Below are 18,565 nucleotides of genomic sequence, written 5' to 3'. Positions count from 1 at the left end.
TTATGTCACCCATAACTGCAAGAAGCTCTTCCTCACGTGCAAGGCTAGGGCATCATTCTATCTACCCTCATTGTCAAGGAAAATATTTAGCCTTGGGTCTATTCTAAAGGCAGATCTATGCAAAGAAGATTGACTAATGGAGCGAGGGTTTAGGAGGGCTAGAAGAGCCCTAAACCTCCCACACGTGCAAAGGTACAAGTCACCACTAGGGTTGTGTTCCAGTCCTATGTCATCTTATTGGTTGAGGTTGATTTGAGGCCAAAGGATTCAGTTGTTGGCATAGAAAGAAGCTTCTAGCATAACAAAGCAAGGAGGAGACTACTAGGCCAAGAAGATCACTCCCACGTGGTAAGAAAAAGACATCTTCAGATCTGTTGTAAGGGTTATTGATCAGTCCATGTCTATAAAGCAGATCACTTTGTTTCAAGTCTAGCGTTGAGGACAATCAGCTGGGCTAGTGTATTACTTTGGGCAAGTGAAGTTTGAAGAAAAGAAGAAGGGAGAAGAAAGTTGATCCACAAGTTCCAGATTAGAGGACAACAGTAAGAGAAGATTCTAGCCTTGATCTTGGAGTCAACTTAGTCAAAGGGTCTTTGTATTGATCTTGGAAATTTTGTCAAGAGAAGTTTCTATAAGAAGAATTACTGTGGGTTTTCCTCTCAGGTTTGGAGAGGCTTTTGCCCTGGCTGCAGCATATATCTTGTGTTATTGTTCTTTTGTTTATTATGCATGATCGTTGGTTGATGAAGTTGACATACATACATATATGATAATTATTGTTTGAATGAATGAAAGGATAACATACTTCACAAGCAGTTATCTAAGAAAGAGAAATCATTAATATATCAAGCCTTAAGATTTCTCAACATCATGAAGGCAATTCGTACCCATTGGAAGCCTATATATAAGAGGTATTCAACCTCATTTGGAGGATACATCTAAGACATTCGTTCAAGTAAGAGAAGCAGTTTGATCACAAGGAGAAGAAATCTAAAAAGCTAGCAAAGTTCAAGAAAGAAGTTGGAATTAAAGTTTTTGGGTCTTTCTCTCTCTCTCTCTCAAGTGCCACGAAGTTGCTAGGACGAAGTAAAGCTACAAGATCGAAGTAAAGCGGCATGTGAAGCTACTAGGACAAAGTGAAGCTGCAAGATCGAAGTTGTGAAGCTACATCAAGGTCGAAATTGTGAAGCTGCATCAAGGTCGGAGCTATGAAGCTGCATCAAGGTCAGAGTTGTTGAAGTTGCTAGGTCGAAGTTGCTAAAAAAGTTGTTGGAAGGTCCAAGTTTGTTGCTCGAAGTTGTGTAAGAAAATATCATCGAGAAGGAAGGTTGACTTAGCCTTGGAGGGGTCTTTGTCTTGGTTCTTAGGTCTTGGAATTCGTCATTTGGATATTCTATAAGAAGAGAAAAATTCTTGTGGGTTTTCCTATCAAAGCTAGAGGTTTAGGCCCTGGCTAGCAGCCTATATTTTGTGTCCTCTCATCTCATTGATCTTCATAGTTTGGTAGTTGTTTGATGATAAGAACACAATAATAATCAAGTGAAAGAAGAAGCTAATTAAAAGTACATCAAGTAAAAGAACATCACAAGCAATTATCGAAGTAAGAGAAGTCACCCCAATCTAGTTGCACTAGATTTCTCAACAATGTAATGCGGCTAGGGAGAATGACCTAGATACCATCAAGGCCCAGAGTGCTCCCCCAACCAGAAGGTTCTAACGAGATTGCCAAGGGTTACTTGGCTAGTGGGTAGAGTGAGCGCCTCAAAGCATCAAGCAAGTATTTTTACCGTTCAAGGGTCATGTGACGACATGGGGGAATGGTAAATGGGCCCATGGTTTCACCATTGGTCAAGGAGAATTGACTTACTTCCAAATGACGAGTTGTTAGTTGGTGACCTATGACTAGTTTTGTTTTTCCCCGTGGTAAGGGGTACTTAACCATATTGCCAAAAGGGTATTTGGCTAGTGGGTGACTAAATCCTTTGCATGATGTTGATACAAAGATGTTTTCCACGTAGTTTTGGAATGGAACATGAAGTGGATATATACATTAACATAGTGAGCTCATCCAATCTTTTCTTGTAATGGAGAAATTTTCAGCTAAGTGGACATCTTGAGGAAGTCTAGGTGAATACCTCCCAAGCTAAGAGGGGGTATTGATTTTGGGTTGTTGCATAAGGTATTCCCCAACTACAAAAGTTAAGAAAAATAAATAATAATAAATTAATTAATTAATTAATAATTAGAAGAAATAAAAAATAATTTAATTTTAAATTAATTTGCAAGAGATGTGCCTCTTGGGCACCCTAAAATCACTACAAAAAACCACTTTGAACTACTCATTTTTATTCACACTCATCACTCATATTTTTTTGTTACACATATGAGAAGCAAATCTCAGGAAGAGGTCGAAGTTTTGAAGGAGCCAAATTTCTAAGACAATCAATGTTTGACCAGTGGAATTTTCTGAGTGTAATTACTTAATGATGTTCTAGAGTTTGCTAAAGTAATATCATAGATCAGTGGAAGTAATTACCAGTTGCAGAAAGTTGTGCTTGTCTTATTAGCAATACAAAATCAACAATGCTCAACTTTGTTGTTTGTAGTGAGTTGTAATCATCTTTGTAGACCATACTCTCAAGTTCCTTGGCAAGGCTTTTGATCCTATTTCATGGCATGGTTGGTCTTGTGGTTGAAGGTTTTCCCCTTGTATGGATCCCTTCTAGTTGAGCCATGGTTTCGTGATTTTCTTTTATTAGCCAAGGTGTTGATTTAGTTTATAGGGTTCTAATCTCTTGTCGTAATCTGCAAGCACCAAAGAATTGAGCGTAGGAAGTTTTACTTCTTAATCTCCTCTTGGCACTTATTCCTCGACTCCATAGCCCCAGTAGTATATTGGCACTGATCTTCATATCCCTCCATCACTTAATTCAAAATTCGTAAAAACACTCCAAATCCCATTTTATTGAGGCTAATATTTTTATCAACGTTGTCTAATGAGGCCACAATTTTGCCCAAAAATCCATTTTTCGCCAAAATCTGACCTTTTTTTTTTCAAAAAATTCAACTATAAGAGTGTTTTAAATCGTTCTTTTGATGGTGGAAATGGATTCAGCACCATCAAAAGCCTCCATGGCACGCAAAATCCTAAAGCTTGACAGCTATAACCCTGATTTTCCAAAAATTCTGCCGGAATGGGAAAAGTATTGGCGGAATTTTGACTATTTTCCGAGCAAAATTGTGGCCTCGTTAGACTACTCCATTTTTATCACCTTGTGTTTCATAGGTTAAGCCTTAGTAATCATATTAGGTATACCCCCTTGAGCCAAAGGAGAGTTGGCCTAGTGGGAGGACAAGTTGTTGAGATGATAGTGAGTGATCTTCTGAAGGGTTCCCTCGACTTGTATGCCATGGATTAGGGCTTTCATCACTTACATACAATTTGGGCGGTAACGATACCAAAGGCATCCTTGCTAGCTTTAAAAACTAGTCCAAAAGTTAAACATGAAAATATAGCAAAATGAAAAATATTAACCATCTGAAATTCTCCTCTTAAGACTAACAAATGAGCAATTCTCGCATGAATAATAGGAGATTTTTTATTAATACAAATTATATAATAATACAAGCCATCAAATCAGCAACAGAAAACTTGGGTTGATGATCATGACTTGACGAGCTGCTTGACAAAATAAAGGAGAGTCACCCCATCTACTGATATTTTGATGTGCAACAGACTTATGCATATCTATTGCAATATTCAGATTTCGAAAATAAGCATCAACTTGGCCTAATATAGCCTGTCTGACCTTCATCTTCATACCATGACAAATTTGCAGATTTACCAACATGATTTATACTACACCTAACATTTCAAATTTAGTATTTACTAGTCTCATTTTCTTATCCTGATTGCCATGAGAAACGAAAAATACTATTCGAAAATGGAGATTGTAGAGATAATGTAAGCAAAATTATTACTACCTTTCTTTTAGTTTTACACAAATGTAACATGACAACTTTTCTCAGTCATTGCAAGGCCAACAACCTTTTACCTTAGCCTAAACAAATCAGCAACTAAACACACTTTGTGTCTTCCACATTGTATGAGGATATCACCTATACAGTGGTACAGTTGATTGCCAATCCAGTTATCACTTCCAAAATATCACCTGTACAGTGATACAGCGCATTGCTAATCAAATTATCACTTCCAAGAAAATACACCCCATTGTATGCCTAGAACTTCCTAGGCTTAACCAATAGTTGCAATAACTTATTTGCCAGAGGTTATTGTTCCTTGAGTCTCTCGAGATGACCACGAATGCTTCGAGCTATATTAATCAAAGGGTGATTGTCAAATTATGTTTCCTTCCTGAACAGGCTTTACATTCTTCTGTTAACTAGGCATTGCAAAAACATGGATGTATTCATTGCCATAAGAGGTATAGGCATTGCCAAGAAAGGAACGTGCATCACCGTTGAACTTTGTCGAATAGTATTTATGACTAGACTATATTTCTTATGAGTCATTTTACTTGTTTTCTAAACATACTTGAACGGCATTGGTAAGAAATCTTTATTCTTGTATCTCTTTCAATGCCAGAAATAGTTAAAAAGGAAAATAGAATATGTCATTTTACTTTTTACACTGTGTACTCGAACAACAGAAAGCGGGAATCTTTTACGCTTGTGTCTCTTTCAATGCTTAAAAGGTTAAAAGGAAAATAACATATCAAAAAGTAAAAGAAAAGAGAACAAAACGCCGTAAAGAAACAACAGCGGCTCAAACAAAACAGGTACAATTGGTGAAAAAATGGTACACAATCATGCGTTTTAAATAACTTTATGAAAGATTACTTTAAAACTTTTCTATAACAAAATGATCAATGACTCGCACTGTACAGTTAGGATCTGAATAAGATGACTTTGGAATCCATTTGCTCGGATGCTGTCTCAGATGAGAGGGAAATCGTTTGTTCTGTTCAGCTTCCCAGTCAGAATCCAATTTCCATTCCCTTGGAACCTGTTCATTGTACACTACCAATTTCAGTTTGGTATACTCGAGGTGAACTCTTAACACGCTAGGCGAAAATGATCTAGAGTACTTAGAACTCATTTGAAGTAATTAGAAATAAGCAAAAAAAAAAAAAACTTCTCGTATTGTTATTGAAAGGATGAATATACCTTGTCAACTGCAAGGGTGTAGCAATCAAGAGTCCCTGTAGAGCTGATATGAAATCTAGTAAAAGACTTGTAATTTGCTATACGTAGAGAAGAGTAGGCTTCGTCAAAATGAACATGAAGCCAATTGATACAAATGTATAAATAGCTGCCAAAAACCAGTGATACAACTGGGGTGGAAAAAATCCAGAAATACATAAAAATACAAACAAAATATATGAGTTTGAATCCACGGGGAAGAGTCTGCATTCCATTATTGCAAATAGTATTCCGTGTAACTGCAATAACCTGAAACATATATACACCATTAGAATTCAAACAAAAGTTAAAAGGTTAAGCTAAAACACCAAAGTTTGATTTTGTGGAAAGAATTTGATGGGTGCTAGTTTTTAATAAAAAAAACCATAATATGTTAAAGAAACAAGAATATTGCAACCAGAGTGAGAGCAGGGTCTCCATAGGCTGGTTGACAATGCAAAGACAAAGTACATGGCAGTACCAATTTAACTTTTAACATAAGGACAAATAGCAGAAATCTGTAAACTGCTGTGTATATTCAACTGGACAGTTCATCACAACAGATCTATGAAAGTAAACTGAAATCTATACTTTATTACTATGAATGGTTAATTCCTTTTAGATTCCAGATTTGTTATTACTGTTTTGTTGTTTATGTATGCAGTAGATAATATAGAACAGGGAAATACAATCACTCATAAACCACAATGAACACCAATATATGCTCGAGGAAACCATTACAAGAGAAAACCTAGCTGGAAAGTGAGGCTACCCTTCTCTCTTTTGTCTGGAATTAAAATGATGCAATTACAAAGGAGAAGGTACTCTCAATGGAGTTGCCTGAGACCTGTGACACATGGTCTGCTACAGAACAAAAACCCCTTCTGTTCTGCTCTTCCTCTATCCAAACTCTAATACTATGCTCTACCATGAAGCAAAAGCAAGCAAATAAAATAGAACCCCTTTTCCTCCTAGTAGCCTAGTTACAAAATAGTCCAATAGCCAACTAGGAGTTAGATTTGACCAATGTTGCACTAATCGTTATTGGGTTTAATTCGGCGCGGGGAAAAAATCGGAAAAAATCGTAATAATTGGGAAAAAATCGGTAATAATGGGGAAAATATTGTTTGGTACAAAAATATTCATTTTTTTTCAATTTTTTTAATATCTAAACCATCTACAACATAAAATAAATACATTGACACATAAATATGATAAAAGAACTAATATATAAGATGTTTAATATCATTTCTAGTGCTAAAATCACACATAACAGTGAATCATGTCCTGAATAGTAAGTCTTGACTCTTGAGTCCCAACTCAACCTCAAAGTATCAACAAAAAATATAATAATGTACCTCATATCATGAGTCATAATGTCATATACAATGAAATGAACCAAATAACTAAAGTCTAATACTACTGCTTTCCTTTGCCCCTCTAGATGTAGATGTCGGTGGAGTTGGTAGTAGACTTTGTTGTGCTCTAGATGCTGAAGAACTAGGAGCTACAAGAGCTAGACCACGTCCTCTACTTGTGATGGGTAGCTTGGGTCACCTCCTCCTCCTCATATAAACAAAAACAAAAAATAATAATAATTTTTTTATTTTTATTTTTATTTTTTTTTCCATGATTTTTTCCCAAAAAATCGCAATTTTTTCCCAAAAAATCGCAACTTTTCCCCAAAAAATAGCAATTTTTTCCCAAAAAAATCACGATTTTTTCGAAAAAATCGGCTAAAAAAAAATTCCCGATTAAATCACCTGATTTTATAGTGTTTTTTTTTTTTTTAAATGGCGATTTTTTCCCGATTAGTGCAACACTGGATTTGACCCATTCAACCTTCAACATGAATTACAACTTGACTCTTCTAGAGTTTCTTTCATAATCCCCACATTGTTAGCCTTGTTTCACGAGTAATGGGGGTTGATGTGGCATCCTCTCGAATTATGGTAGTAAATCATAGTAGATCAACTTCTGGGAAGCATAACTTTCTCATACAAGTTATGATTGAGGTAAATCTCCCGCCTTTGGAAAGGTATCATGTGTAGATTATGGAATCTAGGTCAGTAATAAGTTTAGGACACCATAAAGTTTAAGGCCTCAAAATGGCTCTTGAAATTTTTCACCCCATATTTTCTGAACTAGGACCAGTGGTAAAAATAACCGTGCAAGTTGATTCCTTAAATTTTTCCATTTAGAAAGCATCAAGATGGACAAAAAATTACATAGTGATCCAATCAATATCATACCTACCCACTTTCGGAAGTTTTTGGTCCCCAAAAGCTTTGCTAAATGAGATGAGGAATTGTTTGCTGAATTTTGGTAGCTATGGTTGATATTCCCTAATTATATTAGCCCATAAACTTACAAGAAAATGAAAACATAAAGTTGAATTCAAGTAGACTCCAAAAGAGAGAAAACTTAAATTTTTGAAAATCAAATTTTGCTTCCAAAAATCAAGTCGGCCCTCCAAGAAGTACAAGTCGACACAATGAAAAGACCTAAGTTGCAGGAAACATGGGTCTAGGGTCCATTTCCGTACAGAAACGAGGAAACCCGTACCACACAACAGCCCGGAAACTCGATTTCGGCCATACTAGCCCGTTCCTCGAGGAGGAAACGTGGCCAATACTGCCGGAAACGAGTTTCTGGGCCATGCGGCAGAGTTTTCTCATGAAAAATGACTTTTTCTTATGTTTTTTTTTTATTATTTTGTTTTCTATTTTTTTATTGAGCAACTAAAGTGGCTTCTAAATTTAATCATAATGTTTAAATGTAATAAATTATAATGTATTATGTATGCTTTATGATTGGACATAAAATTTCTTAAATGTCCTAAATTCTTATATATATATATATATATATATATATATATATTCGTGTTTTCCCGTTTCCAAAATTTGGGGAGGTCGCGTTTCGTACCCGTGCCCATTTCGGAAACTATATATATATATATACATATATTCATGTTTTCCCGTTTCCAAAATTTGGGGAGGTCGCGTTTCGTACCCGTGCCCGTTTCGGAAACTCGCACCCATTTCCCCGTTTCGTGCAACTTAGGAAAAGACACACCTATTCGGCTCCTTCAACAACTATATATTGTCATTCGTTCTAATCCATTTGGAGCAATTTGGATTGTTAATTTTTGTAGCATCAGATGGTGTTCTAGTCTCAAACTTTGTGGAGAGGTTAAAAACACAAGCTCTCCAGAACCCAGAAATCGTTTCTAGAAATTCCACATAGAGACAGCTCAATTAAATTAATTCATTGATAACTAAAAATGCCTAAGTCTAGCTTAAGGAAATCGATTAATTAATAGCAATTAATTGAGAAAGGTGAGAATTCTCTAGAAACTCACATGGATCAACTTAAAAATGATCTCAACCATCGAGAAGGACTTAATCGTGGTTGTTAGTGATCCAACTGGAGATTATAAGAGGAGGTTAATGGGGTTGGAGAAGAACACACAGGAAGAGCGAGTTTCCTTGGCAGATCAATTTTCCAGAGAGCAGCATTTAGCCAGAAGAAATCAAGCCAAAAGGAAGCAGGATCTACAGGGAGATCAGTAGTAGAATTCCGGAGGAGGATTCCAGATCCGGAAGAGTCAGTGGAGAGGAGGATGAGTTTTCCTCAAGGTGTTGTGCAGGAGGGCTTCAGAGAAGAGTTTGATTCAGCCAGAGGAGGAGTCAATTCAGTTGCTGAGGGTCGGGATAAATTCCAGGAGACCAAGTGAGTCACTTCCCGAGACAAAGACAAGCAGAGCTATAGGATTCAGTGTATTCCGAAAGCAGTGCAAATTAGCATGCACAGACGCTGACATAGGGGCATTTCGTGTGGCCTAGTTTGGCCAGATTTCGAAGCAAAATCAGTTGTGGTGTTGAGGTATTGGCCTCACAGAGATATAACCAGAATTTCTTTCAGATTGGATTGCTAGATTAAGCATCCAAAATTGTACTCATAATTTATGCTACTGCATAATAATAAAACCCTCATCTGTTGCATCGGTTTTCCCACATTGGGTTTTTTTTAGGACAATTGTCCAAAAATAACTGTCAAATTTTATTTTGTGTGTGCATATTATTTCTCAGTTTCCAGCGTATTTTCTGCATCGTTTTTATTTGTGAAGAAATTGCAGTGTGAATTATTCATAATTTTGCTAGTAACAAAATAAACTAAATAGTAATTTTATCAGTATTGCAGTGTGAATTATTCATAATTTTGCTAGTAACAAAATAAACTAAATAGTAATTTTATCAGTTAGAAGAATAATTTCCAATTGTTGCATTTCAAGCAAATTTTCACTTGGTATCAAAGCAACTTTGAACAAACAGGGAGCTCAGAGGCGAAAGGAGGAAATCATTTAGATTCAAAAGAAGTATGGCAACTCGATTTCTAGGATTGCGTAGAGCCTAAGCAAGTAATGCGAATTGCTGGACAAGGGATCCAATTTCCAGTTGCAGAGTGCATGAAGGGTTAATTTGTCTGGGAAGTGATTCCAGCAAGCAAAGGTGAGCAAATCAGTATTTTCGCAAAGCAAATTCTTGATCTAGGCACAAATAATTTGCAACAGTGATTGCAATAGCAAATTGGTGTCAAGTGGAAGAGAAATAGCACATGATTATACTCAGGATGTCTCCAGTAAATTTTTCAGAATCCTCCAGTATGGCCATGGACAAATTTAATATTTAGGAGGCTACAAAATTGTCTTCTAGATTGGAGGACGAATTTGCTTGCTTAACTAGCTCAGCTTCATAGGGAGTCAGGAACATAAACAGTGGAGCGTCAACTCACATTGTTGATTTGTGGTAGCATTGAATGTGCTCTAACCACGAAATTTCGTGGAGAGGTTGGGGCACATGAGATCTCCAATACCCAGAAAGGGTTTGGGCGGATTCTAAATAGTTTAGGAGATATTAAAATAATTAATATTTTTAATGAAGTCCCTAAGTCTAAAGTTAGGGAAATTAAAATATTAATGTGGATTAATTAGAATGGTCCAAAAGACACGGATCAAGCCAGATCTAATCTTAGCCGTTGATTAGGGACTTAATCTCGGTCGTTGAAATGTCAACGATAAAAGTATAAGAGGAGGCTTGAGGGTCACTTGGAGAATACACCAGATGATCAGTGATTCTATTCTCTAGAGCCGGGTTTGCTCAGAGAGATAAATCAGTGATCGGAGTTACAGCGGAGGGGCAATGAGTACAGAAAGACAGAGACGCAGAGATAGTGCCAAGAGATCAGCGCAGGAGCCAGAGAGAGTGACGCAATAGCAGCCAGGGATCACGCAGGGCCATGGAGAGGCAGCGAGGAGCTGCGCAGTGCTTCAAAGAGGCCAGCGTTGCTGACGCAGAGGGCCAGGAGGCTAACCAGGCCCATTCAGGGTGATGCAAGGCCAATGCTGGCAGAGAGAGGCTCACGCAGTCCAGAAAGGCAAACGCTAGAGTTTTTGGGGCAGATTGGAGCTGAGGAACTGCCAGAGGGTTTATCCAGGGTTTCAACCAGGATATTTGTCTCACACTGAGAGATATTGCTGCCAAGGGCATTCTCTGTTGGGTAAGCCGGATTTGGCACCTAGATTGTACTTTGAAATTGTTTAATAAGAAAACCCTCAGATAGTTGCACCGGTTTTCTCGCATTGGGTTTTTCCAGGGACATTGGTCCAAAAATAACGGTGTTATTTTGTGTGCTTGTTTTTATTTCCTTCAGTTGATGATCTATAGTATGTTGAGCATGCACTAGTGTTTATTTTCAGTATTTACATTGCAAATAACTTGTTAAGTAACGGAACAAGTAGGTAGGAATAAATCAGTAAAGTGCATGGAGGGTTTTTAACTGGTAGACTTAGAAACTTCAACATGGTACCAGAGCGTAGTTGCAGATCACAGGAGAACTGAGGACATCAGCCGAGCAGAGTAATAGCAGCGGAAAACAGTTGTCCCGAGTGACAGAAGTTGTTTCTAGCAGAGCAACAACAAGGGAAGGGTGACGCAGTGCCTGCATCATCAAGGATGAGCTAGGAAGAGGCAGCGCAGAGGCTAAAGGAGGCGAAGTGAGACTCACGCAAAAGCTAGGAGGGCTGACGCAGTTGGTTGAGGAGGCCGGGTTGCTGGTGCCGAGATTGCGCAGATCCTAGGAGCTCTCATCTTTAGGGTGTTGGGGTTTAGGAGGTTGTGGGAAAATTGCAGAGTGGAGCTGGTGAAGTACTGTAGTCAGAACAGTACCTGACAGGGCAAGGCCAAGAGGAGGGAGTTGCTAATGAGGGTTTCTAGCCGAGAAATCCGGATCAGTGGTGCGGTTGCACAAACGATCAGAGTAGAGGGCATCTCGACATCGGCAGAAGGATTTCCTGGAGGGAAATCGAGACTCATAGGGAGTCACATCGAGAACTTCCAGGAGGAAAGTAGAAGAGCATCATAGCACTACACGGAGTAAGAGACCAGGACAAACTGGACTGTTGATTTGGGGTAGCATCGGATGTGCTCTAGCCATGAAATTCTGTGGAGGTTGGGGCACATAAGATCTCCAATACCCAGAAAGGGTTTGGGCAGATTTTAAACAAATCAGGAATATTAAAATAATTAATATTTTTAATGGAGTCCCTAAGTATAAACTTAGGGAAAATAAAATATTAATGTGTATTAATATGAATATGTGTTAGAATGGTCTAAAAGACATGGATCAAGCCAGATCTAATCTTAGCCGTTGATTATGGACTTAATCTCGGCCATTGAGATGTCAACAGAAAAAGTATAAGAGGAGGCTTGAAGGGCACTTGGAGAATATACTAAGGGAGATCAGCCAGTTCAATTTCTAGAGCAGGGTTTGCTGAGAAATTGAACCAGTGGTTTGGAGAGCAGTTAGGAGGCAGCAAGTACGGAACAAAGAGACGGGAGATCAGCGCAGAAGAGGCAAACGCAAAGCCAGAGGAAGCCACGCAGAGGCAGCAGAGACTGCGCAGAGCCAGAAGAGCCTGCATCATCCATGCAGAGCCTGCAGGAGTGACGTAGAAGCCCAAAGAGGCTGCACAAAGCCTCAATAGGCTGACGCAAAGGGTTTCACGCTGTAGCAGAGGTCAATAGGGCATATGCTGGGGTTAGGAAAGCGCTGGAAGTTTGTCTATCTGTGGGTAAGCCAGTTTGGCACCCTGTTGTACAAGAAAATTGCTGAATAATAAAATCCTCCCTTGCTGCACCGTTTTTCCCACATTGGGCTTTTCCGGGGACATTAGTCCAAAATAACTATGTCAATGTGTGCATATTTTTGTTTATGTATTACGATGTGATATCTGCAGCAGTATTTATTTTAATGTTTGTTGAAGTAATTTCATGAATAACTTATGATGAAATAAGTAGGAAAAGTAAATCAGTTGTTGCAGTGATAGAAATTTCACATGGTATTAGAGGAAGTGATCAGAGACAAAAAGGGAAAATCAGTTATGGGTCGAGACCACAATGCAGAAGCATCCACCTCAGGGGACTCATGCAGATTTTCAGAAGATTGCACAAGAGAGAGAGATTTCAATTTCTCTATGTTGGCTTCCAGGTTGGAAGAAGAAGTGGCATGCATGACTAGTGCTGCATCATCAGAAGTATGGTATATAGACAGTGGAGCCTCGTGACATATGATGGGAATCGGGGAGTGTTTCTCAGAATATCAAGAAGAGAAGATGAACTTTCAGATCACCATGGGGAACAAGGCAAAGTGTACTCCAGTAGGAAAGGGTACCATAGTTTTTCAGACAGAATCGGGAGAGCAGTTCCGTGCCACAAATGTGCTACATGTGCCAGGATTGGGGATGAACTTACTTTCCGTGTCACAACTACAAGGAAAGGGCTATGACGTCTACTTCATCAAGGAAAAGGTATACGTCAAACACCCGAGCTGGAAAAGAAAGTGCAGATCGGGATCAAAAGTAATCGATTGTACAGATTACAACTAGAATCTCCAATGGCACTAATAGGCAGTCATGGGGACAAAGACTTGAACGAACTATGGCACAGAAGGATGGGTCACTTGCACCATGGAGCTCTGAGAATTCTCAGGAGCACTATAACAAGAGTCCTGGATCTGAGTACGGAACGAGATGATGTATGCAGGGGATACGCTCTAGGAAAGTATGCCAAGGCAGCATTTCCTAGGAGCAACCATAAGGCCAAGAGTGTACTAGGATTGATACACTCAGATATCTGTGGACCTATGTCCATCAAAGCTCTCAGCGGTGTCGAGTATTTCCTTACTTTCATTGATGACCACTCAAGGAAAACTTGGATCTATTTTTTGAAAACCAAGGATGAGGTTTTCTGTCGATTCAAGGAGTTCAAGGCTCTAGTGGAGAATCTGACAAGTAAGCAAATAAGTTTTGCACTCAAATAATGGTGGAGAATATGTCGATAAGAACTTCACTGATTTTTGTGCTAAGGAGGGCATCAGAAGAGAGTGGATAACTCCCTACAATCCGGAGCAAAATGGGGTGGCAGAAAGGAAAAACGGGACTATTGTAGAAGCAGCTAGGGCCATGTTGTATGATCAGGGTATGCCAAAATTCCTGTGGGCAAAAGCATGCAACACAGCTGTCTACGTTCAGAACAGGACTCCTCATCGAGCATTGGGCAAGATTACTCCAAAGAAAGTCTTCACTAGGAAGACACCTGAAGTCAGTCATTTCAAGATATTTGGGAGTTTGGCATATTGTCGCATACCCGAAGAAAAGAGGAAGAAGCTGGATCAGACTGCATAAAAGGGGTATCTGGTAGGATATAGCAAGAATGCTAAGGCATACAGGATCTATCTTCTAGGAAGCAAGAAGGTAGTAGTACGACGAGATGTAAAGTTCATGGAGGACAGAGCTTTCAGAAGATCTCACGAAATGCCTTCCAAGGAGCAGTTGAAAGAGTATCCGTTGGTCAAGCCTCTTCAACCAACGGAAGTGAAGAATCCTTCCTCAGATCAGGAAGATTCTCGGGATGAGGAAGAGGAGCAAACAGAAGCACCTGTTGGCAGAGGAAGAACCAGCAGGGAAATTCGTCAAATTCTGCGTGATGCAGAGAACTTCATCGGAGAGCCAAGGAACAGTAAAAAGGAGCAAAAAAAACCAGACGGGTATCAGGCATTAGTAGCTCAGGATGGAGAGCCTGCCAACTTCAAGGAGGCAGCTCAGCATCAGGTCTAGCTAAATGCAATGGTGGAGGAGTACAACTCCATAATGGTAAACGATGTCTGGGAGGTGGTGTCAAGGCCTCAAGATAGATTTGTGGTAGGTTCAAGATGGATTTACAAGATTAAATACGTTGTGGACGGCAGTATTGAAAAATACAAGGCCAGGTTTGGGGCTAAGGTGTATGCTCAAAAGGAAGGGATTGACTATGAGGAAACCTTCACCCCGGTAGCCAGGTATACATCTATTAGGACCATGATATCTCTTGCAGCCCAGATGGGATGGGAGATCCATCAGATGGATGTCAAGACGACATTTCTGAATGGGGTAATAGAAGAAGTATACATTGAACAACTAGAGGGCTTTGAAACTCATGAGAAGAAGTCTCATGTATGCAGACTAAAGAAATCCTTGTATGGGCTAAAGCAAGCACCAAGAGTGTGGTATGGTCGAATAGATGGCTACCTGCAGAAGATGGGGTTTATCAAGAGCAGTGTTGAAAATATCGGTATCGGCAAAATATTGGCGAGGGTCCAGAAAATATCTTATCGGCAATATCGGCGAAAATATCGGCAAAATATCGGCAAATATCGGCAAGCATAAAAAATAATTTTTTCAAATTTTTAAATATAGCCGATATTTTGCCGATATTTTCAAAATATCGCGATATTTTGCCGATATTTTCCGATATTTGCCGATATTTTGAAAATATCGCGATATTTTCAAAACAGAAAATATCGCGATATTTTCTTGGCGATATATCGTTTTGCCGAAAATATCGCGATATTTCCGAATATCGCCGATATATCGCCGATATTATCAACAGTGATCAAGAGTGATGCGGATCTGAATCTCTACTCTCTGGTCGTAGAGAGTGAGCCAATTATCTTAGTATTGTATGTGGATGATCTCTTCCTGACACGATCATCCAGACTCATTGAAGACTGCAAGAAGAATCTAGCCACATAGTTCGATATGAAGGATCTAGGACAAATGCACTATTTTCTAGGGTTGGAAGTTTGGCAGCAGAAAACAGAAATCTTCCTTGGGCAAGGAAGGTATGCTACAAAAATTCTGAAAAGGTTTAGGATGGGAGACTGTAGATCTATGGCTATGCCAATGATCACCATCTGGAAGAAGATTGATGCATCAGAAGACAAGGATGTCAATCCCACCCTATACCGACAGCTCATAGGGTCTCTGATGTATCTAGTCAATACCAGGCCAAATATTTGCTACACTGTCAACACCCTCAGTCAATTCATGGTGGAACCAAAGAGGGCTCACTGGGCAGCAACCAAGCACATTCTCAGGTATTTACAGGGAACAGTTGATTATGGGCTCTTGTCTAACAAGGGGAAGGATATCAGGTTGAGTGGATTTACAGACGCAGATTGGGCAGGAAGTTCAATGGATCGGAAAAGTACCTCTGAGTACTGTTTCAACATTGGATCAAGGATAACCTCCTAGTTGAGTAGGAAACAGAAGTTCGTGGCTTTGAGCTCTTCTGAGGCAGAATATATGGCAGCAAGCGCAGCTTCGTGTGAGGCCATATGGCTTACAAAACTGTTGGTAAACCTATTCAGAAGAAATATGGAGGCGTCCAGGATCATGTGTGATAACCAGAGTTGCATCAAACTCTCTAAGAATCCAATATTTCATGATAGGTCAAAGCATATTGATATCCGATGTCCCTTTGTCAGAGATTGTGTCCAACGTGGAGCTGTACAGTTGAGCTACACGCCTACAGGGGAACAAGTGGCAGATATCCTCACCAAGGCCCTTGGAAAGTCAAATTTTGACTACTTCAGGGAAAAGATGGGGATGGTAAAGAACCCCTTTCAGAAGTAGTGCGTTAGCAGCACGAATGAAGAGGGAGCTGCAGTGCAGATGCAGTGTTGGGAGAAAGGACCAACAGCAACACAAATGCAGAGGGAGTTGCAGTGCAGATGCAGTGTTGGGAGAAAGGACCAACAGTAGCACAGATGCAGAGGAAGGTGCAGTGCGGATGCAGTGCTAGGAGAAAGGACCAACAGCAGCACAGATGCAGAGGGAGCTGTCGTACAGATGCAGCAGTGGCAGTGGCAGAACCATGGGCAGAAGTACAGGATGCAGCAGTGCAGAGGATGTTGGGCAGGGAGGCCTAGCATCAGCACAGGTACCGATGTTGGATGATCAGAGTAATACTCAGTGAGGAGTATTGCTAGAGCACAGTCCTCACTAAGAGGAAGTGTTGATTTGGGGTAGCATCAGATGTGCTCTAGCCATGAAATTTGGTGGAGAGGTTGGGGCACATGAGATCTTCAATACCCAGAAAGGGTTTGGGCAGAGTCTAAACAAATCAAGGGATATTAAAATAATTAATATTTTTAATGTGTATTAATATGAATATGTGTTAGAATGGTCCAAAAGACATGGATCGAGCCAGATCTAATCTTAGCCGTTGATTATGGACTTAATCTCGGTCGTTGAGATGTCAACATAAAAGGTATAAGAGGACGCTTGAGGGGCACTTGGAGAATATATTGAGGGAGACCAATCAGTTCAATTTCTGGAGCCAGGTTTGCTGAGAAATTGAACCAGTGGTCTGGAGAGCAGTCAGGAGGCAGCAAGTACGGAACAGAGAGATGGGAGATCAGCGCAGAAGAGGCAGACACAGAGCCAGAGGAAGCCACGCAGAGGCAGTAGAGATTGCGCAGAGCCAGAAGGGCCTGCATCATCCACGCAAAGGCTGTAGGAGTGACGCAAAAGCCCAGAGAGGCTGCCCAAAGCCTCTGTAGGCTGACGCAGAGGGTTTCAGGCTATAGCAGAGGTCAGTAGAGCCTACGCTGGGTTTAGGAAAGTGCTGGAAGTTTGTTTATCTGTGGGTAAGCTAGTTTGGCACCCTGTTGTACAGAAAATTGTTGAATAATAAAATCCTCACTTGTTGCACCGGTTTTTCCACATTGAGTTTTTCTGGGAACATTAGTCCAAAATAACTGTATCAATGTGTGCATATTTTTGTTTCTGTATTACAATGTGATATCTTCAACAGTATTTATTTTAATGTTTGTTGAATAATTTCATGAATAACTTATGATGAAATAAGTAGGAAAAGTAAATCATTTGTTGCAGTGATAAAATTTTCACATGGACGGAGCATCAAACTTCGCGCTCTGGAAGGCCAGAATCTTGTCCGTACTTGACAAAAATCGTGTCAAGCACTTCGTCTTGAAGACAATAGCTATCCCAGTCGACCCAGCTGAGAACGACAAGTACGAGGAGGCAATGGCGAGGGCCAAGAGCATCATCCTTGACGGGGTCAAGGACCATGTAGTACCACGCATTACATAGAACGAAACAACAAATGAGATGTGGGAGGCCCTAAAGAAATTGTACCAACATACTTCTGTGCAGAGAAGGATGTTACTAGAGAATTAGCCGAGGTCATATCATATGAAGAAGGGAGAACTGATTGACACCTTCCTCGGAGGACTAAATGGGATCCAAAATCAGTTGACTGCCATAGAAGCCACGCCAGATCAGGAATTGATGGTGAGGACAGCCTTGAATGCATTCTCAGAAGACTGGGAGGTATTTTTCCAAAGTATACTGGGCAGGGGGACACTTCCACCTTGGGATGAGATGTGCACGGCCCTTCGCCAAGAAGAGATCAGACAGCAAACAAAGGTGGGAAGCAGCAGTAAGGGGATCAGAGTCAAAAAGGAAGAGCAGGAAGATGTTGCCCTAGCATCTGAGGGAAAGCAATAAAAGCAGAAGAAGAAGGATCTCTCCAAGATCAAGTGCTTCCACTGTGGGGAGCTGGATCATTATGCGACCCAGTGTCCAAGGAAGAAGAGTAAAGGAGAGTCTTCTGAGACTAAGGCAACGCCAGCAAGGGTAGAGAAGGAAGTGGAGACAGACGATGACTGTGCCATGAGTGCACATGCACCACTTGAGCGAAAGTGGGGAGACATTGAGCTGTAGTCAGGCGGACCACAGGCAATGAGGTACAGGATCCTCGAGGTACCCAACCTCTTGAATTACACCTTGCTACGGGAGCCCTGAAGAGGAGTAGCAAGACTGGCAGATGTGGCTAGAGACGGATGCGGATGAAGCAGCAGAGAGAGCTACAGTGCAGGAGTCTCGAGACAGAGTGAGGCTAGCAGGCTGGAGCAGTGTGAGAGGCACAAGAGTGTTGCACTAGTGCAGGATGACACAGAG

At 40.3% G+C, this 18,565-nt stretch overlaps 1 protein-coding gene across 2 annotated transcripts in view; it reads right to left on the bottom strand.

Annotated features, from left to right (window-relative positions):
- Positions 1-4,805: 4,805 nt before the first annotated feature.
- LOC149266326 (uncharacterized) overlaps positions 4,806-18,565 on the bottom strand; it is a 297,072-nt gene continuing 283,312 nt past the window's right edge. For both annotated transcript variants that reach the window (XM_089430322.1, XM_089430327.1), the window contains 2 exons: positions 5,188-5,472; positions 4,806-5,026 (listed from right to left, as the gene is read on the bottom strand). In XM_089430322.1, the coding sequence (XP_089286448.1) occupies positions 4,862-5,026; positions 5,188-5,472 (450 nt within the window). In that variant the 3' untranslated portion in view covers positions 4,806-4,861. The remainder of the gene's footprint in view (positions 5,027-5,187; positions 5,473-18,565) is intronic.

This window comes from Pinus tabuliformis, chromosome 6 (genome assembly GCF_031772625.1).
Source record: "Pinus tabuliformis cultivar Carrire ecotype Pingquan chromosome 6, CPIR1, whole genome shotgun sequence".
NCBI lineage: Eukaryota > Viridiplantae > Streptophyta > Pinopsida > Pinales > Pinaceae > Pinus > Pinus tabuliformis.
The sequence above is the reverse complement of the archived record's forward strand: the minus strand, read 5'-3'. Positions and strand labels throughout refer to the sequence as shown.